The sequence below is a fragment of the Tamandua tetradactyla genome, chromosome 12, assembly GCF_023851605.1.
Source record: "Tamandua tetradactyla isolate mTamTet1 chromosome 12, mTamTet1.pri, whole genome shotgun sequence".
Lineage (NCBI taxonomy): Eukaryota > Metazoa > Chordata > Mammalia > Pilosa > Myrmecophagidae > Tamandua > Tamandua tetradactyla.
In genome coordinates, this window is record NC_135338.1 from 14,135,598 (window position 1) to 14,154,450 (window position 18,853).

The 18,853-nt window shown below is 38.2% G+C and overlaps 1 protein-coding gene across 2 annotated transcripts in view; it reads left to right on the plus strand.

Annotated features, from left to right (window-relative positions):
- The window catches only part of TXNDC16 (thioredoxin domain containing 16), a 131,420-nt gene that overhangs the window by 99,029 nt on the left and 13,538 nt on the right, over window positions 1-18,853 (plus strand). For both annotated transcript variants that reach the window (XM_077122632.1, XM_077122631.1), the window contains exon 17: window positions 16,918-17,002. In XM_077122632.1, the coding sequence (XP_076978747.1) occupies window positions 16,918-17,002 (85 nt within the window). The remainder of the gene's footprint in view (window positions 1-16,917; window positions 17,003-18,853) is intronic.

Here is an 18,853-nt window from a genome sequence, read left to right on the forward strand (position 1 = left end):
ACCTCTTTCTTATTCTGGGATCCCTGTGTTTCATTTGTTCCAATGATATACAGATAGGTTGAGTTAGATTGTGCCCTTCAGAAAATTTCAGTTCCAGACCAAATAAACCTTGTTGCCTTTGGTCTCAAAGAGTATGTGTGTTCTAAAATATAGACACTGTCTTCCTTACCCCTGTGTTCTGAATTACTTTAACCCCAACCTGACTGGCTTCGTTCTTACCTCTAAATATCAGGTTGTATGCATACAACCTCTCAAAATACAGAAATAATAATCGCCACTCCGGACTTAATGTGTCTGCTCTAAAAGCTTACAATTAAGGCCCCTACTTTCTTATAAGCATTTTCTAAAGGTGACCATACCGTTGTTGTTTTTTTTGTTCCTGGCTTATTTTGTCTCACCAAATGCCCCACATGTTCGTTCATATTGTTGCATGCCTCATGACTTTGTTCCTTTTTGTAGCAGCACAACCTTTATGATACTTGTTCTTATATTTAGGCATTCACTCCACTTTAAGTTAATGTTTGTGTAGGATATAAGATAGGGGTCCTCTTTCATTCTTTTGGCTATTGCTATCTAGTTCTTCCATGCCCAATTATTGAAAAAACTATTTTTTTCCAGTTCAGAGGATTTGGGGGCCTTGTCAAAAATCATTTGGCAAATGGAATGATTTCTAAATGTTGTGTTAGTTAATTTTTTTTAATTAATAATAAAAAAATCAGTTGGCGTATAGATTTGGTGGGCTATTTCTACACTCTCGATTCAGTTTCATTGCCAGTGTTTCTAGCTTTTGCCAGTACCATGCAGTTTTGACCACTGTGGCTTTATAGTAGGTTTTAAAGTTAGGGAGTGTATGTCCTCCCACTTCCTTCTCTTTTAGAATGCTTTTAGCTATTCAGAGTCTCTTTCCCTTCCAGATTGAATTTGATAATTAGCTTTTCTTGGTCTTCAAGGTAGGTTGTTGGAATTTAGATTGGTACTGTTTTGAATCTGTAGATCAGTTTGGGGAGAACTGACATCTTAACTATATTTAGCCTTCTTATCCGTGAACAGGGAATGTCTTTCCACCTATTTAGATCTCCTTTGATTTCTTTTGGCAATGTTATGTAGTTTTCTGTGTACAAGTCCTTTATTTCCCTAGTTAAGTTCATTCCTAAGTACTTGATTCTTTTACTTGCTATTTTGAATGGAATTTTTTTCCTTAACTGACTCCTCAGCTAGATCATTTCTTGGGTATGGAAACATTACTGATTTTTGTACATTAATTTTATATTCTGCCACCTTGCTGAATTTGTTTATTAGTTCAAGTAACTTTGCTATAGCTTTCTCAGGATCTTTAAGTATAGTATCATGTCCTCTGCAAATAATGAGAGTTTTACTTCTTCCTTTCTGATTAGGATGCCTTTTATTTCTTTGTCCTGCCTGATTGCTCTAACTAGAACTTCTAGCCCAATGTTGAATAATAGTGGTGACAGAGGGCATCCTTGTCTCGTTCCTGATCTTAGAGGGAAAGCTTTCAGTCTCTCTCCTTTGAGTACAATGCTGGCTATCAGTTTTTCATATATTCCCGTTATCATATTGAGAAAGTTACCAGTTGTTCCTATTATTTAGAGTATTTTTATCAGAAAAGTATGTTGAAATTTGTCAAATGCTTTTTCAGCATCAATCGAGTTGATCATGTGATTTTTCCTTTCAGTTTGTTAATGTGCTGTATTACGTTAATTGATTTTCTTGTGTTGAACCATCCTTACATTCCTGGTATAAACCCCACTTGGTTGTGCTCCTCTGTGTTATTTGCTATCCCACGTATTTTATTAAGTAGAGTTGTATGGACATCTTTGATTAGTTGTTACAACATCTGTGTCTCCTCTGGTATTTTAATTTCGTCGTTAGGCAGGGCTGTATCTGTCTGCATTTTGATATGCTTAGTGATCTTCTGTTGTTTTGTCATATGTATATATCGTGATTGATTTACTTTGGGAGTTGATTTCTTTCAGTAGTCTAAGGCCTTGTGTTTGTGGGATGGTTGTACAGCAGGGAGCAGGGTATGGGGTGGGGCACAACAGTACGGTGATTTGTTTCATAGCAGGTATAAGTGCCAGTTGGGGGTGTTACACTGATGCTTATGAACGTGGGTACCCAGCGGCCAGAGAGGATGTAGCTGTGGGTACATGCGTCTGGGAGGACTAACCCTGGCGTGCAGTGGGCTAGAGCATGGGGCCCTTTGTGCACATGTGCAGAGCTATGGCATCAGGTCAGCATTATGTCTTCATGGATTGGGGGCAGATGTGACCTGGCTGTGCAGGTCGGCACTTTCTCAGAGCTGAAGGACGTGATTGGGGGCCTGTGTGCATGCATGGGTCTAGGGGTGCCATAAACTGATGCGCAGAGCACAGGGTGAGCAGGTGAGGCTGTGTGACAGTATAGGAGGGGGGTAGCCTGGGTATGGTGGTTAGCGCCCGTGGCCTTTGTGCAGCAGCAACAGCTTGCAGGGAACCGGGAGGGGGAGTTAGTGCTCAGGAGGGGTGCAAGAGAGGTGGGTTGGGCTCTCCTGAGGGTGGGATGTGGTGCGGGTACACATGCTGGGGACTGGTGGGTTGGGGGCGCTTAGAGCACAGGGATGGGGGCAGGTGACGGGGTTCAGGTGCATGGAGTGTGGGGTGAGTCACTGGTCATGGGGCTGTGCAGGTGAGGGTAGCCCACCCAAGGAATGCAGCCTGGCTTACTTCCTAGTCCCTTGCTCCCGACTGTGCACTTCTGCCAGCTCCACGCCTTGGCACCAGGCTCCAGTTTTCTGCTTCTCAGTTCCTCAGCGCCTGCAACCAGGACCATCCTAGGTGGTGCAGAAGGCTCCCCCAGGTCAGTTGCACTTTTGAATTGCCATCTCAGTCGCCTTCCCATCCCTTTTCTAATTTTTCCGTGGAACAGGGCTGACCTCGATCTACCCTATTCGGGCATCTTCCCCCACATTCCCTGGGCTTTTCTTTGTTGGGAGATTTTGATGACTCTTATTAGTGGTCTGTTGAGATCTTCTGTCTCTTCTCGAGTCAGTGTAGGTAGTTTGTGTTTCCAAGGATTTTTCCATTTCGTATAGGTTATCTAATTTGATGGCATGGTATCCTCTTATGATCCTTTTTATTTTTGTGTACTACTGTATAATAATGTCCTCTCTTTCATTTCTGATTTTAATTATTTGTGTCCATTCTCTTTTTATTTGTCAGTCTAGCTAAAGTTTTGACGAGAAGTCAGAACTTAATCTTATTGGGACTCATGTATATCAAGTGTTGCTCTTCTCTTGCCTCTTTCAAAACTCTCTGCTTGTTCTTGGCATTCAACAGTTTGTCTGCTATGTGTGTGGGCATGGTTCCTTTTGAATTTATCCTGTTTGGGGTTCACTGGCTATCTGTAGTGTGCATATTTATGTCTTTTATTAAATTTTGGGAGTTTTCTGCCATTATTTCTTTAAATATTCTTTCTACACCTTTCAGTTTTCCCATAACGTGTACATCGGCGTGCTTAAAGGTTTCCCGCAGGTGTCTTAGGCTCTGTTCACCTGTTTTCATCTTTTTTTTTTTTTTTTTTTTTTGCTTTTCAGGCCAGATTATTTCAAGTGTTTCATTTTTCAGTTCATTAGTTATTTTTTTCTCCAATCTACTCTTGAAACCTCTAGAGAATGTTTCTTTTTCAGTTGTTGTAGTCTTTGACTCTTGTATTTGTTTGGTTCCTTTAAAAAATTTCTATTGATTTGAGATTCTCATAGTGTTAATTCATTATTTTTCTGATGTCCTTTAGTTGTTTCTCTGTTTCCTTTTATCTCTTCTCCATATTTTGGATTCTCTTTTGAATCTTTTTCACATATGTCCAAAGCCTGGTTTTCTTTGTTGATAGTTTTTGGATTTTTATCTAGTTCCTTTGGATGAGCCATCATCTCCTGTTTCTTTGTCTTGTGATTTTTTTGTTGCTCATTATATGTTTTAATATATTAAAGTGTTAACTCTGGGATTTATTTCCTGAGTTGTCTGGTCCTTAAGTTTATACCTAGCATGACAGATTTCTTTGCATGCCCGGAGTTGACCAATGCAAATCCACCTTTTGCAGTCTTTGTGAATTGGCTCTGCACTGGCTAGTACTCTCCGTTAGGTGGTGCTCTCCATCAGAGTATAATCCTCCTATTGAGAAGATCAGCCCGTGGGGAATATGAAGTTCAGCATCCTCTGTCTTTTCTGAGCCTGTGTTTGTCCTGGGCTTGTGCTTGCTTGCGACCCTAGGAATTCCCTAGCTTACCAGAATTTCAATGTTCATTCTAGTTCCTATGAAATTCTTTCTCTCCATGTTGGATGCTCAGTTGTGTGACCAACCTAAAGCAGATAATCCTTTGCCCCAGGCTGCTTTGCCTTCATTGTGTCCTACCTGCTTTAGCTGTCTGCAAGCTGCTTCTGTTTGCAGTGCAAGTTCTGGGAGGATGAGCCAGAAAGGAGTTTCCTATCTCAGCCTTGCAGTCTGCCACCAGATAGATTGACACTGCTTGGTCTGTTTCCTCCACAACAGTGCAAGGGACCCACAATGGACGTGTAGGCTGGCTGTACACCTTGGTGGAGGGGAGGGGTCAGCAAGGGTGCTATAACTTTCTCTTGCGTTTTTTTAGAAATCTGTGTCTTCTTGATTCAGTACTTGCCCAAGTACTGCAAACTTTAGCTATTTTCCAGAGTCTTAAGGAAGATGACTCTGTTAGATTTTGCTAGTTGTTCAAACATTCTGCAGGGGGAGTGCACACTGGAGCATCATATGATGCCATCTTTGGTGACCATTAGCTCTGAGGGCATAGCTGCTTAATGTGTGCTGTCTTTATGAAAAATAGGAAAGTGAGTGAGTTGTTTCTTACTCCTCCATCTGTAACTTTCTGATATTTTTTTCTCCCATTATTGGCTTTTACTTCCCTCTACGTCCAGTGCATGGTGCCCTGAAGTTAATTATTATTTACACTGGGCCTCCTGCCATATAAAGAGTCTTCAGATAATAAAAGGCGCAAATACTATAAAGTCATTAAAACCTGGACAGGAGTCAAGCAATAAAAGAGTAGATGATAATTACTTGATCGTAAAACTTAGCCCTGAGCTATCTGGTAGAAAGCACAAACAGAAAGCTAAAATGTTTGCCATCTTATTATCATTGTATAATAAATGGCGACATACATATGATGCTGCTCCATGCATAGAGAAGACTTCTCCTGATTGTAAATACTGAGAAGAATTTGTTTTTTTTGTTTGCATGGGTAGGCACGGGGAATGGAACCTGGGTCTCCAGCATGGCAGGCGAGCATGCTACCAGTGAGTGAGAGGAATTTTTAATGTAGTTTTTTTTAGGGGAAATCAAGATAAGGTCCAGTGTACTTGGTCACATCTCAGCAGAAATGAAGATTATGCTTACATGTAGTTATCGCTCAACAAAAGTCAAAATAGTGTTAGATTATATTTATGTATAAGACATCATTCTGGTATGTCAAAGTGATGTAGCCTGGATATGATGCTTTTTTGTTGTTTGACTGGATTGATCCCAACCTTTTCAGTCAGCTAGTAGTCCTTGTTTCTTTTTTTGTTTGTTTTCATTTTTGTTTTTTGTAGACTCAAAAGATAGTATCTGGACTCCCAATATCAATCAGTTGAGAAAATGTATAATGATAAAAGGCTGTTATGAATTCATTGACATTTTTATATAATCTTTTTAACAATAAAAACTCATTACTAACATTGGTACATGTTTGCTCGTTTTTATCACTGGTATATCCTCAGCCCCCAGAACTGTGGCTGTCACTTAGTAGGCATTCAGTTATTAACTGTTGAATGAGTGACTAGATATATTTGATCTAAAGAAATGAATGGTTAGTGGCTCCCCTTTGAATAGCAGTATCGCCAGGTTCTTAAGCACAGCAAGCCGAATTCCAGCCAAGTACCAGGAATACAAATTTCTATCTGATGTTTGGTAAGGGAACACTATAAACTGTAGATCGTTAATTCTCAGACTTAATTCTAGCATTCCATGACAGACGCTCCTGTTGTAGAGGATTCAAGATTGTATAATATCTCTTTCTTGTAACCTATAGCTTCATTATGTCTTTCTTTTCTTCTTCAGGAAAGCTTATCAGAATATGAGTGTACTCTTGTTTATATATTTAAAAAAAGAAAGAAAATAATTTGTAAACTACTTTTTTGTTAACATTCAGTTGATTTTGACTTTGTCTAGATATAAGACTGGGAAATTAATTTCTGTTTTAAATCTTAAATTTTCTATTTATCAGAATCCCTTCTGGGAAAAAACCTAAAAAACACATTGATTCATCTTTTCAAGTGTTAGATCTTAATAATTGCTCCCTAATAGGGAATTTGAAGTACCCTATGGGAGGAGTTTTTTTGAAGTCTGTGGAAACAACTTCTCTCTTATTACTATGTACTATAGCATCACATTGCTGAATGAAGAATTTTTTCAGAGTAATAAATTGCTTAAAAACATTTCCTAATAAATCAATACTACTAATAATTTCAAATTTTGTATTTTATTACAATTTGTATTTTAAAAGAAAACTTCCTTTTAATTTACTGATATTTCAAATGTTGAGGGAAAACGGCTCTTAATTACTAATTTTCTTCAATAAATTTGGTGATAAATGGTAGTCAGGTCTTTTGTTTTTTGGGGGGGACCCCTCCTTATATCATTAATTGACTGCTTTTTCTGGTCAAAGGAAAGTTATTTTTCATTTTAAAAATATATACAACTGGGGCACATTTATAAAATTAAAAAATTTGAGTGGATTTTAACTTAGGTTAGTGTAGGGAAGACTCAAAATGCTCTTAAGCATTTTTCTTAAGGAAAATTTTAACGTTAGCTTTTATTTATTAGTGTATTCATTTTTATTTCCTTCTTTTAAGGAAAAGTATCAAAGCATCAGTAAAATGATTCTCAGATTGCAAGTGAGTGAAATACAGAGTAATTTTGTTTCCCTAAGTAAAGACTGAGTTTTGGTGGGAGGGATATTATACTTCTCTGAAAATCTAGTGAATACTGTAGAAACTCTTTTCCCCAAAATGTTCACATGCACCTCCAAACAAATTTGAATACAATTTCAAAAAGTTACCAGACTGTCAGGTAAAGAATCTCTGGACTTTATGAACCTACATTGTTGTAATTAACTGAAAATTTTAGTTTTGTTATTTATGCTAACCAATTACTCTCTTTATTTAAAAAACTAACAGATTAAGAATTTTTAACTAAAGCTCTAAGGAAAAGAAGAAGAAAAGGTAGATTTTAAAGTTCATTTGTTTAATTTATAGCACTTAAAAGGCTGCTATATAAAGTTGGGCATCTCTGCCTTGGGAAGTAGCACTATAAAGATTTGAAGCAGAGATCATTTGAAAGCTGAGGCCCAATTAGACATAAAAACAAGTTGAAGCTAAAACATCTGCAGTCTTTGAGTCGGGCAACACACTATGAAATCTACATGTGCATTGGCCAGATGACATTAATTTTGTCACAGTGGTTTCTTATGAGGTGGAAGCTCACCTATCCCTGTTGTGACTTAAATACACAGTTAAAATTTTCTCTTTACTTTCTCATGTCCTATTTGAGACAAATGAACATAACTTTTACACGTTAAGACTATACTTTCAATTTCCTCCTGGCAGGAATTTAGGTACTTATAGTTTGTGTTTATCAGTTTGATAAAGGGTTTTCTTTGTTTTGTTTTGGTTGTGGCTAAAAATCTGAGGCCTGTGGGTCACATGTTGCATCTTTGGTTATAACAGCTAGAAGGAACTAGAAGAGACTCAACTACAAAACTATAAATCAAAAGCGGTTTGATGAATTTCAGATTTATAATGTTTTTCCATAACGTTAAACTACTTAACACCATATACAGTATTACTTCCTATTTTAATTTCATAATGCAATCACGATATAAAAGTACCTAGCTCATTATTTGCATACTCGTTTAAGGTCTGTCTCTGCCAACTAGAATGTATACTTTGTGGGAACAGGGTATACAGGGAACAGGGTTTCATCTCTCTTTCCTAGTGCTAAGAATAATACCTGGCACATAGTAAGAGCTAATATATTGAAAGAATATATTTAGCTTTTTAGCATGAATCCAGTTCTTTGACATCATACTCATAATTTAGAAATCCATAACTTTAAAATTAACATAAAAGCTGTTTTCTTCCACCTTTGTATTTTTCTTCTTATTTGCTATGCTTCTTTTCTTAGGCATCTTTCTTGGAGACATAATTCTGATAGCCTGATAGCTACCAGCACTGTGAGTTTTATGTGAATAATCATTTCCACATGTATTTTCATTATTCTCTCTCTCAGCCAAATAGATATGCATTTTACTGACAAAACTTTGGGACTTTCTTACAAATTAAAAATTACTTATGTTCAACACTCCAAGTATTTAAAATAAAATTTGTTTTTAAAAAATTTTATTGTAACATGGATACAACTCAGAATTTCCTATTTTCACCATAATTTTGTTTGCTTTGTTAGTCTTCTGCCTCATTCTTTTTCTTGCCTTTTCTCCCCCCTAAATTTTCAGGACCTCAGTGTAGTTATTTAAAATGTCTTATAAATAACACCAAAATGACCTCTCCCATTCACAGTCTACCCTGTTTTGAGCATGTTCTCTGTTTTGTTTTGAAATTCAGCTTCAAAGTATTTGGGGAGAGTCATTAACTTACCCAGTCAGTTCTGGCTTTGGTGCAGACAGAGGTCACTTTATGGAATCCAAGAAAAACGAGACAAAATTTTAAACATACTTAGTCATTTTTTTCCTTGGAGACATATCAAAATCATTATCAACAAACCATTTAAAGGTTATTTTTTTAGAAAGCAGTATACAGCAATGAATAAATAGAAAAACCAGCTGTCCTAATATATGGAAATGAATACATGTAGTTTGGGAGAACAGTTCCATTGACTGTCATATACGAGTTCAGAAATACTGTATCTGAAATACTATGTCAGATCTGGAAAAAAGATAGTTCAAAAGGTGAGTCTGGTGATAATGAGGATAGTGATATCAAAGGTACCTGTAAAGAATGTGTCACAGCTATTTTCTTTTTTAACGTCAATTGATTTTCTTTTAAGTTTTTACTTTGACATAATTTTAGATGTGCAGAAAAATTTCAGGATTCAAATAATTCCCATATACTCTTCACTCATATTCCCCATGTTAGCACATTTTGCTACATTTGCTTTATCTTTCTTTCTCTTTGTTCATGCATATTTTTTGAGCTATTCTGAAGTTAGTTGCAGACATGATGCCCCAACCCCTAAGTATTTAAGTGTTTGTTTTATACAAATGAGAACATTCTCTTATATAACAACACGACAATATTCAAACTCAGGAAACGGACATCAGTATAAAACTATCTAATCTATAGATGTTATTCATAGTTTGTTAGTTGTACTGATAGCAAAAGAAAATCCAGGATCGCACATTGCATTCAGTTATACCCTTTTGTCTCTTGTCACCTAGACTAATTCCTCAGTCTTTTAAGGCATTGACGTTTTAAGAGGGTACAGGCCAGTTATCATAGAATGTTCTTCAATGTGGGTTTGTCTGATATTTCCTCATGATTAGATTTAGGTTGAGCATTTTTGGTAGGAGCCACAGAAGTGATGTCTTTTAAGGACATCATATCAGGAGTACATGATACTGTTTTTTTCCATTAGTATTGATGTTAATTAACCTTGATCATTCGGCTAAGGTGTGTCCACTGGGTCTCTCTACTGGAAAGGTACTATCTTTTCCTTTGTAATTAATAATAAATATCTTGTGGAAGAGATATTAAACTCTTTAAATGTCCTGTTTCTCATCATACTTTTGCACTATAGATTTAGAATCCATTGCCTGAAACAATTACTATTATGGTTGCCAAATGGAAACTTTCCATTATTCCTTCTATATTTATTAGTTGGCATACTACTGTAGGAAAGAGCTTTCCCTACTCCTTGATTGTTCGTTTATCAGTATGGACTCACACATTCTTACTTTATTCAGTGGGTTATATAATCTGTTACTATCATTATTTAGTTTGTTTAAATTGTCCCAGATTTGGCCAGTGGTAGTGTCTTTATTCTGACTTGTATGTTCTTTTTTTTTAATTTATTTTTTATTATCAAACCAAAACAAGATACAAACATGAACATTCTTTTTTGGTTCTTGTTTCTTGCCCTACTTGTATGGTGCGTTTCCCCCCCCCCCCCCCCCCCCCCTTAGAAGGGTCTACGTAGATATCATAGACTCCAGCCGGGTTTTGCCTCCTATCAGGGGGAAGGAGTCACCTGCGTCAGTTTTCCCTGAGGGTGAGACCCAGCAGGTTAAAAGACTTTCCTGTGAAGTCTCTGGGCTCTGTTTTTCTTATCCTGCCCAGTATGTGGCGCATGTCTGCCTGCGAGTCCCACCAGCATAAGATGATGTGGTATCTTTAACTTTGGCAGACTCACTCTCCCTGCTGGGGGCATAGTGGAGACAGAGGAGAGGTTGTAGGCTGGTTTTAATGGCTTCAAATTGCCAAACCCTGAGGTCTGAATTCCTTGAGGCAGGGATTCCACCTACGTTGGGCTTCACCCCTCCCCTGGGGAAGGCACAGATTCAAGACAAGCCCTACCTGAAAGCAGCTTGTTTCTACCTATGCCTGGGGCATTAGCAGCCTGAAAAGTCCTGCCGCTGAATCCAGAAGCAGGCAAGCCTTTGTAGAAACACAGCCACAAAAACCTCTGTTTCTTTCCTTTTTTTTCTTTTTCCGTTAGCCCAATGAGCGACCTCTGCTTTAACCAGGTTCACCTGAGCTGGGGGCCTATTTTTAGTAGTCAGAATTTGTGAATTAATTCCACAGTTGGCATTTGGTTGGGCTCAGCACCTGGTGCTGTTAAAGTCTCTTTCCTTTCCCTCTGGGAAGCAGCCTGTGGGGGAGGGGCACAGGCCGCAGAGGCTTGGGAACTCACGGTTCTGGGGAGGCTTGTAGCTGGTCCAGCTGGTCCAGACTGGGGTACGCTGTGTGTCCGGTCACTGACGTGGCCCCAGGAGCTGTTCTGTACTGTTTCTGGTTATTTAGTAGTTGTTCTGGAGGATGAACTAAAATGTGCACATTGCTAAGGCGCCATCTTGGGCACACCTCAAACATGAACATTCTTAACACACACATGATCCATGCATGGTGTACAATCAGTGGCTCACAATATCTTCACATAGTAGTGTATTCATCACCATGATCATTTTTTAGAACATTTACGTCACTCCAGAAAAAGATAAAAAGTAAAAAGAACATACATACCATATCCCTTACTCCTCCCTCTCATTGACCACTAGTATTTCCATCTACTCAGTATATTTTAACCTTTGTTCCCCCTATTTTTTTCCCATACCCCTTACCACTGCCTTTCATCGTTCACCAGTATTTCAGTCTACTTAATTTATTTTAACATTTGTTCCCCCTATTATTTATTTTTAATCCATATTTTTTTACTCATCTGTCAGTATCATAAATAAAAGGAGCATCAGACACCAGGTTTTCACCATCATGTAGTCACATTGTGAAAGCTGTATCATTATACAATCATCTTCAAGAAACATGGCTACTGGAACACAGCTCTCCAGTTTCAGGCACTTCCCTCTAGCCTCTTTAATACACCTTAAACTAAAAAGGTGATATCTATAAAATGCCTAACAATAACCTCCAGAATAACTCTCAACTCTGTTTGAAATCTTTCAGCCACTGACACTTTATTTTGTCTCATTTCTCTCTTCCCTCTTCCGGTCAAGAAGGTTTTTTCAATCCCTTGATGTTGAATCCCAGCTCATTCTAGGATTTATGTCCCACGTTGCCAGGGAGGTCTACACCTCTGGGAGTCATGTCCCATATAGACAGGGGGAGGGTGGTGAGTTTGCTTGTCATGTTGGCTGAGAGATAGAGGCCACATCTGAGCAACAGAAGAGGTTCTCTGGGGGTGAGTCTTAGGCCTAATTTTAAGTAGGCTTAGTCTATCCTTTGGGAGGATAAGTTTCATATGAACAAACCCCAAGATTGAGGGCTCGGCCCATTGATTTGGTTTTCCCCACTGCTTGTGAGAATATCAGGAATTCTCCAAGTGGGGAAGTTGGATTTTCCTACTTTCTTGCCATTCCTGCAAGGGAACTTTCCAAATACTATTTTATTCACTATTCAGATTAATCATCTATCTTTCCTTCTGGTTTAATTTGTGCCCCCAGCCTTCCTCCCTCTATCATTTTCACATTCAGCTTCATTCACTGTTCTAACATTATTGTGCTACAAATAGGTAGTATTGTGATATCCATGTCTGAATTTTTACAATCAGTCCTGTTGCACAATCTGTATCCCTTCAGCTCCAAGTACCCAAAATCTACCCTATTTCTATCGCCTGAGCCTCTGTTCTTAACTGAAATTCTCCAAGTTCGCTCATTAATGTTACTTTATATGTGTGAGACCATATAGTATTTGTCCTTTTGTTTCTGGCTAATCTCACTCAGCATGGTGTCCTCAAGGTCCATCCATGTCACATGCTTCATGATTTTATTCTGTCTTACAGCTACATAATATTCCATCATGTGTATTTATCACGGCTTATTTAGCCACTCATCTGTTGGTGGACATTTTGGCTGTTTCCATCTCTTGGCAATTGTAAATCCTGCTGTAAACATCCATTTGTGTCCTTGCCCTGTGTTCTCTGAATAGATACCTAGCAATGGTATTGCCAGATCATATGGTAACTCTATACTTAGCTTCCTGAGGAACCACCACACTGCCTTCCAGCAGTTGTTCTGTACTGGTCCTGGCTATTTACTAGCTGCTCTAGAGGATGAACTAAATCCCACACCTCACTAAGCCGCCATCTTGCCTTCAATCCTTGATTTGATTTTTGATGAGGTTTTCCATGTCTGTTCGAAAATCCTAAATTAATTGTTTCAACTCCTGTATATAATTTGAATTGTTGGCTTGTTCCTTTGACTGGGCCATATCTTCAGTTTTCCTGGCATGATTTGTTATTTTTTGCTGGCATCTAGACATTTAATTTCCTTAATTAATTTATTCTGGAGATTATTTTCACTTTTTTTACCTAGGATTTTCTTGCTGGATGATTTTGTTGTCTGTCTGTTCTTTGACATTCAGTTCAGCTTATTCTAGACCTCTCACTTAGGTTTTGTTTAACAATCAGAATTTTTCAGTTCTTGGTTTCTTGTTTCTTGCCCTGCCTATATGGTGCTTTTTTCCCCTTTCCTTTGAGGGTCTAGTTAGGTATTATAAACCCCAGTCAGATTTTCCCAAACCAGACTGGCCTCTTCTCAGGTGGAAAGTTACCCATGTTGGTTTTCCCTGAGGGTGAGACCCAGCAGTTTGAAAGACTTTCCTGTGAAGCTTCTAGATGGTTTTTCCTATCGGGTCCCGTATGTGGCACTTTATATGGGTTCCACCAGCATAAAGTGATGTGGTGTCTTTAACTTCGGCAGACTCGGTTGAGACAGAGGAGAGGTTGTAGGCTGGCTTTAGTTGCTTCAGTTTTCCCGACACTGGGGTCTGAATTCCTTGAGGGAGGGATTCCATCTGAGCTGTGCCCCAGTCCTCTCCTGGGGAAGGCACAGTCTCCAGGGAATTACTTCCTTCCACCTGACCAGCCTCTTTGCATTCTTCGGGTTTCCCACTCAAGAGCTTAAGTTGGTACATTGCTCTGTGTATCTCCAGGTCCTATGTGCCCCCTCCTGGGGCCAGACCTTTTCAAGTATTTTGTGCTGTCCAGTCCAAAAAAACCTGTTTGTTTTTTTTTTCCCGTCAACCCTACCCCCTCTGTGCCGGGGCAAAACCCAGCAACCTCAGCTTTTAGTCGAGATTCAGCTGAGCTGGGGGTTCATTTTTAGTAGTCGGAATGTATTAATTAATTCCACAATTGGAGCTTGGTTGCGCTCAGCCCCTGCTACTAGTAAAGTCTTTCCTTTCCCCTCTGGGGAACCAGCCTGTGGGGGAGGGGTGCCGGCCACCACGGCTTGGGGCCTCATGGTTCTAGGGGGGCTCGCAGCCGGTCCAGCTGGTCCAGACTGTTGTACGCTGTGTGTCTAGTCACTGACGTGACCCCAGCAGCTGTTCTGTACTGTTCCTGGATATTTGCTAGCTGTTCTGGAGGACGAACTAAATCCCACACCTTGCTAAGCCGCCGTCTTGTAGCCCTCGTCTGTTTTTTTGACGTGTCTCCATCATTCTTTGAATGTGTCCTAATTTTTGCCACAAAATGTTCCCAGTACCATTCCTGGAATCAGCCATTTCTCCAAGGAGTATGGGTTCCTTTTAGTGGAGAATTGAATTTGGAAACCAGGATCTAAGAGTTAGGTGTGCTTATTGATACGGAGTGTTGCTTCTCGACCCTCTCAGCTGACAGAGTCGGGAGACAGATGTGTGTATATGTGTGTGTGTGTGTATAAATACACCTATTCAATAAAACATGATAGTGGAGAAAAGCAATTTTTTGCTAAATTAATATGAAATTTATAGTTTAGGCAATTAAAATGTATTTATAGTTAAACAACTAAGTATTATAACTATATCTACAATTATTTATACCTCCGACCCAAATATATAGTACCAAAAAACCTCTTTCAATATGTTTCATTAAAGATTTTATATTCCTATATTTAGGGTTGACTCATATTCTAACATTTATGCATTTTTCATCAAGGAGAAGAATATGCTGGTCTTAAAGCTTCAGAAGAAAATTTATACTCTGATGTAGTGGAAATGAAAACACATCTGAAGGCTACATACAGTCTTAAACTCTTTCTTCCCACAAGTGGCTTAGGACTTATGAACACGTGGGTTCATGAAGATCCTTTCAGCAACATCATGAATTGAGAGGCTTCTGTCTCAGGAAATTATGTGGGAATATTAATATATGTCCCACTGTTACTTATCAAAACAGAAAAGCAGCAATTGACATAGATTCCAATATGTCATTACTTTAAATAGTGGTCAGTTTTTTACTAGAATTTACTTCTGTTTTCTCTTAGAAATGAAAATGTAGGTACTCGGTCCTTTCTAGTTGCTCAGTAATCTTATGAATATTTCCCACTTTGGTATAACAGAGTGCTTTAGCTTCCTAGAGTCTGCTCAGAGCAGACACCGTGAAATGGGTTGGCTTTAAACAATGCGGACTTATTAGCTTACATCTTGAAGTAGTGAGAATGTCTAAATCAAGGGCATTTTTAATGAAGACGGGCTGCTGGTGACCTTTGGCTCCTCTGCCACATGGCAGCACACATGGTTTCTGCTGGTCTCTCCCTCCTCTTTTGGTTTCAGTTGTTTTTAGCTTCTTGTTCCCATGACTTTCTGTCTCTCTGTATTTATTCTGCTCATAAAGGACTCCAGTTAAAGGATTAAGACCCAACCTGGGCCATACCTTAATTGAAGTAACCTCATGAAAAGGTCATATCTACAATAGGTTTACACCCAGGGCAATGGATTAGCTTTGAGAGCATGATTTTTCTGGGGTACATACAATTCCAAACCACCAGACATAGGTTAAATAAAATATTTTAATTGTTGTGGGGTCTGATTAACTTCATGACTACGAATGAGATCTCCGTGCTGCCTGCTGGCTGATTGTGCTACCCTAAAAATTTGCTGTACCACAGAAAGGATTTCTCAATATTTGGAATCTTGTGGAAATACCCTTTTTAAAGAAAAAATTTCTGAAGAAGTTGATGCTGCCCCTGTTGATTCTCACATCATAAATAAAGTTCTGACTGCTAAGAACTTTTGGGTCAGTGTGCCTATGTACTAGGTGCTTTATGATTCAATTCTCCCTCAGCAGTTTTCTACTTGAACTGACATGAAACCTTTGCACAGCAAGATGAGCCCTCGTTTGACCTTAACTTGAATGTATCATTTACCTATAAGTCCACCTCTGCTCTGTTTTATTAGTATACAGTTGTTTAATTCAAGCTTGCTTCTTGATTGTAAGCTAATCATTTGCTTGATCTACAATATGTTCATATTTATGAAGATGTATCCAAAAATGTATAGTGATAATAGTTTTATTTTGAAAATGCATATTTTAATAAGTGAGAAAAGATTGATACACAAATTACTGTTCAAAAGTAATACAAAGCACATTATAGAAAATATAGGCAATAAAAATAGAAGATATAAGTTCATCACAATTGCCCAGCCCTAACACAGAAACTGTTAGAAGGACTAGAATTTTCCACTCTTCTGTGTTTTTATGCATATGGACACTTTTAGGTTTTGCAATTACGGTGTCTGTATTATTTCACATGCTTTTCTCTCCAGGTAACATATAGAACAGATAACTCCATTCTATTTTTTTATGCATATAGACACTTTTAGATTTTGCAATTATAGTATCTGTATTATTTCACATGCTTTTCTCTCCAGGTAACATATAGAACAGATAACTTCCATTTACTCTGTCTCCTTTTTTTTGAGGTGGGGGAGGTGCATGGGCCGAGAATTGAACCTGGGTCTCCAGCATGGCAGGGAAACATTTTGCCACTGAACCACTCATACACCCCTGATTTACTGTCTTAGTAGTAAATTTAAAAGCAACAGATATTTATTCAATAACTGTATGATTAGAGTGCCATATATCTTATAAATCACATTTAGAGAACATTTATTTAGGGAACCATCATTTTATTACATCAATTGACGTTTCTCTAGTAATCAAGAACTATCATTAAAAACACATAACATTTATTTTAGAACCGCTAAATTTGTAAAATGTCTGCACTTAAATGATTTATCTTTGTAAGGGATTAGTGATAAAGTATTACTATTTGTAAATCTTTCCAATAGTTGAATAGCATGCAAATTTTAAAGGATTCTATTTTTGTTCTTGTTTTTATAGCAAAAGAAGACTTCATTGAAGCAGGAAACTACCTAAAAGGATGGGTCATCACTGGAATTTATTCTGAAGATGATGTTTTGATACTGTAAGTTTTTTGCTCTTCTAACTTTAGTGAGGAAAAAGTTATGCAGAACAATAACTTTTTCTTTATATAGTTAATGAAGGAATACAAGGCCATATTCATAACATAAGATTTATTAAAATGATTAATTTCCTTGTAGGATAGGCTATATAGATTCTTTTTGGATTATGAATCCTTCTTTATCCTTCTCTAGAAATTTTCTTCTTTGGGCCCTGTCACCTGCCTTTTTGTTGTTTGGCGTTGTCATAGGTTTTTTGGTTTTTTTGAGGATTTTACTTCTAGAGAGTCTGGGTTTTTATTTGCCACCACGGTATATAAAATAAAACCAGATTTTTTTCATATTTCTCCTGGAGTTTCAGGGTAATAGAACTGTACTTATAATAACTACCTAATTTTAAGTTATGCAAATATACACTTAATCACTACTCTTTTAACCACTTAGTTGCTTTAGTTTTGGAAGATGGGGCCTGTTTGTACTACCAAAATATTTTAGGTATAGCAGATTGAAGGACTAACTTATGAGTTTGATGAGTATTACTAAAATATATCATATTTGTCATTAACCATTCATATCTGGGGATAGCTGGAGTTGTTAAGACTCAGTAGTTTGTCTTTCTTACTTTATGACTATAACATTCCTAATTGTGATTTCTAAACTTAGAACTTTCGTTATAAACACTGGTGGCGTGTGCACTTGATCAAACTCTCGTTCCGTCTGTAAAGCCAGAGATTTTTGATAAATCAATACTGAACTTCAGATCTTTAAGGATATTTGGGACATACCAACATGACCCATGAATAATCACCTACTATCTTTTATTCAGCTGTCATTGTTACCTAATGATAGTTAAAAGAGCTAGACCAGTAGTTTTCAGTGTATGTTTTGTTTATAACCAACTGTGGCTAACTACCAAGCATGTGTTGTAGTTTCCTCATTGCTAAAGGAAATACGACACAATGGGTTGGCTTAAACAATGGGATATCCTGGCTCACAGTAAGTGTGGCTGGGAGAAGTCCTCAGTCAAGGGACCGTCCAGTATTGCCTTCTCCCAGAAAACTGTGGCATCTGGGGCTGACTGCCTGTGCTCTGTGGTCCTTGGCTCCCCTGTCATGTGGGAATGCACATGATGGCCTCTCCCTTCTCTGCCACTTCTTTTGACATTCCGCTTCTGGCTTCCCCTTCAGCCCTTCTCTCTCCCTGCCACCTTCCTCTGAGGCTTTCAGTGATAGGATTAACATGCATGGTGATTCAGTTGGGACATACCTTCACTGAAGCAACCTCGTCAAAGGGCCTCTTGGAACAGTTACTTTGGGATTACATTTAAGGACATGGTTTTTTGAGGTACATAGCTTCAGACTGCTGCAGGATTCTTCAGGTGATCTGAAGTCTGGGTTCTTTACTAGTGCTTTTAACATTGCAATGTCTATGTTCTGACATGAAACACATTTTTACATATGATGGGAATATGTGATAGTTTCACACAAAACATTTTTTCTTATGTAATTGGAAGGTTTTGGTTTTTTTTCTTTTTTTTCTTTTAGGCTTAGTAAACAAAAGTAGAGAGTTACTTTGGGTTCTTGGTTCCATGGAGAGAGCACAGGCTTCATGTCTGGAGCAACCTCAGTTTGAATCCTGTGTCTGCTATTTATCACTCTCTTTGAGGCCTGGTTTTCTCATCTACATCATAGAGCCGACTGAGGGCTAAATGAGAACTTAACTAAAGCACCTAGAATAGTGCCTGACAAATAATACGTGTTTAGTAAATGCCTGTACCTTTACTCAGCAGTGTTGTGACCAGTCCTAAAAGGTTGAGAACCATTCTTTGTCTTCTACATCCTGTTTAGACATCTTGA